Below are 7607 nucleotides of genomic sequence, written 5' to 3' on the forward strand. Positions count from 1 at the left end.
CTGGATTGGCATCATTGGGGCCCCACCCTGGAGCCAGGCTATGTTTCCTTAATTTTTAGACAACAGCCGTGCTCCTTATTGCGGAAAAAACATCTAGGTCTCCATCCCAAGACAAAATAATAGTCAGGTTCCTCTCTGGATTTCTCATAGCAGACAGCTTGCTGCACCGCTGCTGCAGCATTACACCCGACAGAGGAACTTAGTTCTCTGCCTTAGATTGGTTTTGTCCAAAAACTACAAATAAATGCTATATTATCTCTTTAATTTAATAAAAAAGAGGTAAAAAAAAGTTTGTTTATTTTAGAAGGAGTTTTATTCCGCTGATCTCACAGCTGCAGGGCAGGACGCCGGAGCGTGATTGATTCATTATGTTTTATTAATCACGCACATTAACGCGTCAACATTCCCAGCCCATATATATATATATATATTATAGCTGTCAGGCGATTAAAATTCTTAATCGCGATTAATCGCATTTTGTCCAGAGTTAACTCGCAAATTTACATTTGGCCTTTTTTTAGGGAAAAAAATGTGTGGTTCGTGGAATTTAGTAGTTCTACATTAATTATGAAAACAAGAATGACAAAATTAATAGTTTTCATCAAAAATACTTTATTTTGTAACATTGTATTGAGATAAACTTTCTTAACAATAAAAGGCTGTAACATAAAATGCCTAACAAAAGCCCAAGTGCAAGTGAAGGGCATTTTAAATTCAAAACTTCAATCAACGTTCAGTAAAATAAAATAAAAAAAAACATCAAAAATAAAATTTCCATAACACTTTAATGTTCATTTTTTGTCAGGACCAAATCTTTTCCTCCTCTGCTGAACTACAGTAATCAATGAAATAGAGATTTATCATTTCTAATGAACTTGTGTTTTTTAAAACATTGAAGACTGAGAAAAGCGGGATACTCTGTGGATAGTTTGACAGTCTGTTACTGCCGCCGCGTTCTCTGGCTGCAGCTCGATGCAGGGACGTCTCCAGCGGAGCTCAAGGATGAATATGCCGGCAGACAGACCGCTATGCTGGGGTTGGATCACGCTTAAACCTCCAGAACATTTAAAACGTCCCCCGGTGTGCTTGCTGTTCGGAACGTCCACATGAGGTGAAGACCCCATGGAGCCGAAGACCAGTCGAAACCAGTTAGGTCAGGCTAAAACGACTTCTTTGGTAGTTTTCCACTGAAGAACAAAGCCTTACTTACATTGTCTGCAGCAACAGGGGGGCAGACATTGACCAATAAGGTGTTGAGGTTTGGGGGGTTCTTTTGTCCTGACAAACATTGACTTGGATCCAGATAAGGCTCACCCTAAATGTCTATAAGTGAACTGAGTCTTTGTCTTTGCGTCCCAAGATGTCTGTACAAGTCTGATCCAACTTCTATTAAACGGACTAAATTAAGTTCTTTGATCACTTTCTTCCTCATCGACAAACACACAGAGGTTAAGCAGGAGTTAACCTCACAAACCCTCACCTCTCCCACTGAAAGCAGGCTCGGGGAGAATTTGTCAAATTTGTTGAACGTTCAAGGTGGGGGCCAGCAAGCACCAGATGATCTTATTGAGGAATCTGATTGGTCAGTTTAGAACTTGAATAACTTGTGATGAACAAAATAATTAAGTGATAGCTGTTTATTTCTCAATAGAAGTCTATGGGATTTTGACTTTTTAGGACCAGTGGAAACTTTCTATTTGGAATGTGAGAGGGGATCAGGCTAGTTCTCTTTATATACTGCCAATAGTACAACCCAAACAAGATTAGAAACTTAGGACACACAGTTCAAGGTTGACCATGAAGCGGCCGATAAATGCCTCTTGTTTAGAGTAGGCAGAAGGACAAGAGGAGGGTGAGGTTATTGGTGGCAAAAAATAGAAGTCGCATTGCATACGATGTATAGACACAAGAAAAAACAATACACCATTTCAGCACAAAAGCAAACTTTACATGAAAACATTGTACATAAGAGACAGTGAGAACGCAGAAAGCAGGTTATGGGGTAACATTACCACCCTCGATCAGCTAAGGAGCAAAAGCATTCCCTTGTGCAGGGGGGATGGTGGAGCTGGGAACCATAGACTGTAAAAACAATGGACAGATCGAGCACTGAGGTCCCCCATTGGAAATGCATTACTTCCTCTCCTCGCAAAAGTAGGCCGCCGCTTTCACCGTCAATTCCTGAAATGGATACCGCCATTTGCAAACAATCTTCAGCGATTGGTCCGAGTCATAGCTGAGTCATGGAATCTACAGGAAGTACTGTCGCCAATCAGGAGTGAGTTTATTGCAACCGTCCATCTCTTTCCACGCCTCGACCACGAGACCGACCGCAGATGTGAACACCTCCAATAACGGCGGCTCGGGAGAATGGCTTTTTAGGTTTCGTTTTGATCACGTGGTCAGAAATCCTCTGGCTCTTTTCTAAATGACATCGTTCCTGGTTAAGGTTAGGATTACGGTTATGGTTAGGGTTAGAAAAGCAAATTGTTCGTTTGTGGGGCTGTCTGTGATGCTCACGCCTCCACCAGGGGACGTGTCAAACGTGGAAAACACGTTTAGGAGTGGTTTTCTACTTCAATATTTCACCCCAGAGAGTAAAAGGTTAACAGGAATAAACATTGGGTGAAAGAAAGCAAAATTAACCTTGAATAGAAAAATAATTCAATATCTTTTTCATCCATAACAATTTTGTAAAATCAAAATTGCGCCAACAATATAAAGCTCTGAGCTTTTGTGAAATACAATGTTTATGCACCTCCTATCAAAAGTGTTATCTTGACAGGAAACGTCTTCATCCCCAGAACTGCTTTTTAGACTTGAAGAAGAAGAAGAAAAGAACAGAACGGTTTTCAAAACTTTATTATCTAAAGAGCGAGCTTAATACAATAATGACTTGATTTCATTTGTGTCATTTTTTTCAAGTAATAATTAAAAAAATACAACAAAGAATCGCATAGAAAATATCAAACTTATTTAAGAAATAAAGAAAATCAATGAAAGAAGATGATGCCATCCTCTTAACAGTGTAAATTACTCAGTCATATATAGATTTTAGTAGTACTGATTACAATGAACTCTTGTGGATCATTCTATTTATTAGATACGGTTATTACTAAAGTGAGTTTGATTTATCGTTTGAAAAAGGAGTAGGAAGAACTAAATTTACATAATCCCAGCCAAACTTATTTCTTTTTGTTATAACCCAGTTCTAATCATTTAACAAGTTACAAAATAGAGTTCTTACATGATCACATTATTCCAAAAATCATCACTACACATTGCAGATCAGGTAAAAAATATATATAGTTTATAAATTGTCAGTAGAAAAATACATTAACATCATTTCATTTAACATTAAACGTCACAAGTTGATTTATAAAAGTGTAACTCATTGGTTCTTCCTCTCATTAAAGAGCTGAGCAGCAAACCAATCTTTTTATTCACATCTTGAAAGAAAAGTCAACCATTTTAGAAGCTTCAAGGAGTTTTTACTAGATAAGAAAATTCTTGTTTGGAATTTTTAATACTGTATTTTCAAAAAGTTTTTTTTTTTCCAAAAACAGACAGCGCCCTATAATCCAGAGCATATTATACATTGATTAACTCAAATTAACTAAAGTAAAATCCATCTTTAGAAATACAAAGAAATCTTTTAATTTGCTTTTTTACAAGTTGAAAACGTAGCTAATGTGCAGCAGTGTCAGACTCTAGTTTTTTATGTGCTACAACAAGACTGGAAGTTAGTATAGTGACAGTAGCGTTTGTTTTAGCGGTATCACTCTTTTTTACGTGTTATTGACAAAGTTGAGTTTGTAAATGTGCTAATGCGGCTAACATGTAGCTTTGATGGACTGTATTTATTAATGTAAATAGTACCAACAAAGTGCGTAGCCACAGTATTTTTTTTTTTATGTTGGAAACATTGACTGTATAAGAGACCAGGACTGAGCGAGTGTGATGTCACCCTGAGAAAGTTCCTTATTTCGAGTCACAATGAAGAGATGAAGATAGGAGGCATCGCTCAGTCCAGTCCTCTTGTAGAGTCAATGATTAAAAACAAGGTTGGTAGTTCTGAAAATAAGCCGATGTGGCTAACATGTTCCGAAAACTTCTAAAATTACTGTGAACACAGTGAATAAAGTCTGAAGGATGCACAGAGCTGTGTGACGTAATTATAGTTACCTTCCAGTTCCACATGTGTCACCTATGAAAGGCTTCTCATTGGTGAGATCCCATGTGAAAAGCTAAACGAGACTTGTGTTTATAACATTTTCCACATATCTCACATTTAAAAGGCTTCTCCTTTGTGTGAGTTTTAATGTGAGCATTTAAACAACCGTTTCTTAGAAAACATTTTCCACAGATGTCACACTTGAAAGGCTTCTCACCTGTGTGAATCTTCTTGTGAGAAGCTAGGCGTTCCTTTAGTGAAAAGCACTTCCCGCATGTGCCACAAGCAAAAGGCTTCTCATCTGTGTGAACACGCATGTGTCTTCTTAAAGAAAGAGTTTGTCTGAATCCTTCGTTACATATCTTACAAGTAAAAGGCTTCTCTCCTGTATGAATTCTCCTGTGAACAGCTAAAGAAGCATGAAGTGTGAAACATTTCCCACAGATGTCACACTTGAAAGGCTTCTCACCTGTGTGAGTTCTCATATGACAAACTAAAAGATGCTGAAATGCAAAACCTTTTCCGCACGTATCACATTTGAAAGGCTTCTCACTTAAGTGAACTGTTTTGTGAGCATTTAATCCACCGCTTCGTCTGAAATCTTTCCCACAAATATCACAAGTAAACAGCTTTTGACCTGTGTGAATAATCAGGTGTCGTTTTAGAAGTGGACGTCGTTTAAAACTTTTCCCACAAAAATCACACGTGAAAGGCCGCTCCTCTGAATGACTTGTCATGTGTTCCCTTAAAAGACAATTGTGGCTGAATTTTTTTTCACATATTGTACAAGAATGTTTCCTCTCTGCTTTATAAAACTCCATTTGTTTTTTGTCAAAGCTGTTTTTACATGGGCTTGTTTTCATGTGATTTTTCAAACTACTGATGCTTTGTAAAACTTTTCCACATGTGAAGCAAGTAAAATTGTTTACACTTGAGTGAGTCTTCATGTGCCTAATTACATTATACTGATATCTAAAAGCTTTTCCACATATTTCACAGGTAAACGGCTTCTCACCGGTGTGAATTTTCCTATGAGCACTTAAATAAGAAGTCCGTGCGAAACATTTCCCACATGTTTCACACTTAAAAGGCTTCTCAGCTGAGTGCGTTCTCATGTGATAATTTAAATTTCTCTTTAATGAAAAACATTTTCCACATGGTTCACATGTGAAAGGCTTCTCACCTGTATGAATCCTCATGTGATGATCTAATTTATTCTTTTCTCTGAAACAATTTCCACAAATATCACAAGTGTGTGGCTTCTCACTTGTATGAATCTTCATGTGACGTTTTAAACCAGAATTTTCTTTGAAACCTTTCCCACATAAATCACAAGTGAAAGGACGCTCAACTGAGTGACTTTTCATGTGTGCTCCAAAAGTAGAATACTGGCTAAAGGTTTTTTCACATATATTACATGAAAGTTTCTTCTCTGCTTTATGAATCTTCATGTGTTTTTTTCCTTCATCACATTGATGTTCTTTCATGTGATTTTTCAAATTACTAAATCTTTTAAAAACCTTTCCACAGGTGTCACAGGAATGTAACTTATCTGAAATAGTTTCCACCTGGACAGTCCCAGAATCCTTTTGATCTAATCTGGTTCTGCAGCGTTCACAAAGACCTAGAGTCACACCAGACACAAATACATCCTGATGCTTCATTTGGGACTGATTCCCGTATAAACCACTGGAGGTTTTCCCACAAACACAACATTTGATCAAGATTTCCTCCGTGTCTGTAAGACTGGGATTTTCTAATGTGGGAGAGTGGTCTACATTCTCAGTGTGACTGCTGGTTCTGATGGGACTGTTTACTTCCAGAACTTTGGTCTCACTTGGTTCTGCTTTGGTGTCAGTGATCATAAAATCCTGGTTCTCCTGCTTCAGTTCCAGCTGTTCTCCTTCCTCACTGATGTAGAGCTCCTTCTGCTCCTCCTTGATCTGTGGAGGCTCGGATTCCTCCTGTTTCAGGTTGGAGATCCTCTCCTCCTCTTTACAGACGTGCAGCTGTGGAACATCTGAGGAAAAAGAAAGATTTGATCAAATACATTTTTTGTTTTCATTAAGAACATCTTTACCTGAATCTTACAGTTTACATACCTATCCTATGTAACCTAATGACAGGAATCCAGATGATGTTCTGCAGGCTGGACTCATGATCAGTCTCCTCCTTCATCTCAAACGTGGGATCTTCACAGACTTTGGATGTTTCTTCAAATTCAGACTCAAACTCCACCTTCATCTCAGTCTCCTGATTCTGAACAAGCTGCTCTCCCTCCTGATGATCACATGGTTCTTCCTGTTCCTCTTTGATCTGTGAAGGTTCTGGTTCTTCTTGGTCCAGACTGGAGTTCTTCTCCTGGATTCTGAGCTGACATTCAACCTCCATCCAGACACACTGCTGTGGAACATCTGGGGACAGAAACAACAGAAGAATAAAGTTTGTTTGTCAGGAAAGAAAACCTCACAGAATTCATTACTTCACACAGTAATGATGCCACTATTCAAATAATCCCAGTGAGGTCACATGCAGTGAATGTGGAGTGAATGGATGCTTTAGAACTAGTACTAAAATGCTGATTGGTATTTATTCACAACCATAATTAACCAATTTACATCAGGGATGCAGCTTTTAAGAGATTTTGTGATCGAATTTCTAAAACCAAAAAATACTGTAATGCACTCAGTTTCACATAATTTGACATTAATCGTAATATGATTGCATTTATAAAAGGAGTAATTAACGTTTCCTAAAGCTCTGTGGAGTCTCATGATTTTTCAGTGAGCACAGACCTGCTACCGTAAGTTTTGGATTAAACTCGCAATAAAAAAATCCAGAGACGGTTGATTTGCCGTTTTGCAGTGACGTCACCCAAATGCTCCTTTTATCTCGACAAAAAGAAATAAATGTGAGTAAATCCCAAAGGACCGCTGACAGAATCAAATGTTGGAATGGTTCTCCCTCAAAGACTTGAACAATGACTTGTACAATTCTCCCGAGCCACCGTTATTAAAGTAGAAGCTGTTTACATCCGCAGTCTCGTGGTTGAGGCGTGGATATGGCAACTAGGGATGTCCCGATCAGGTTTTTTTGGGCCCGATCCGATTCCGAGTCATTTGATTTTGTGTATCTGCCGATACTGAGTCCTGATCCGATACTTTTATAAGACATTTAAAACATGAATAAATTAAACAAACAGATTAGTGTTGTCCCTTATTTATATTTCATTAACCTTCTTTTATCATTAAAAACTTTAATAAAACACTTCTGTGAAGTAGCTTTAATGAACAAGTAAAAATACAGCAAATATAAACTAGGAAAAAAATACTATTTTCTTGTTATATACGTGATAATTAGTCATGTGAGAAAGTTTAGTGACTTTAGCTTTAACAAATTTAGAGCTTTTGAACATTTTTGACCAAATGTGATT

General features: G+C 37.8%; 1 protein-coding gene across 1 annotated transcript; it reads right to left on the reverse strand.

Annotated features, from left to right (window-relative positions):
* Positions 1 to 4630: 4630 nt before the first annotated feature.
* LOC112140608 (gastrula zinc finger protein XlCGF26.1) lies at positions 4631 to 6610 on the reverse strand (the record flags this gene model as incomplete). The annotated part of the gene is given in 2 exon segments (XM_024263607.2): positions 4631 to 6194; positions 6277 to 6610. Coding segments are annotated over 2 exon segments (1853 nt in total), but the record flags the coding sequence as incomplete, so codon positions are not given.
* Between the last annotated feature and the right edge of the window lie 997 nt (positions 6611 to 7607).

This window comes from Oryzias melastigma, linkage group LG17, assembly GCF_002922805.2.
Source record: "Oryzias melastigma strain HK-1 linkage group LG17, ASM292280v2, whole genome shotgun sequence".
Taxonomy (NCBI): domain Eukaryota; kingdom Metazoa; phylum Chordata; class Actinopteri; order Beloniformes; family Adrianichthyidae; genus Oryzias; species Oryzias melastigma.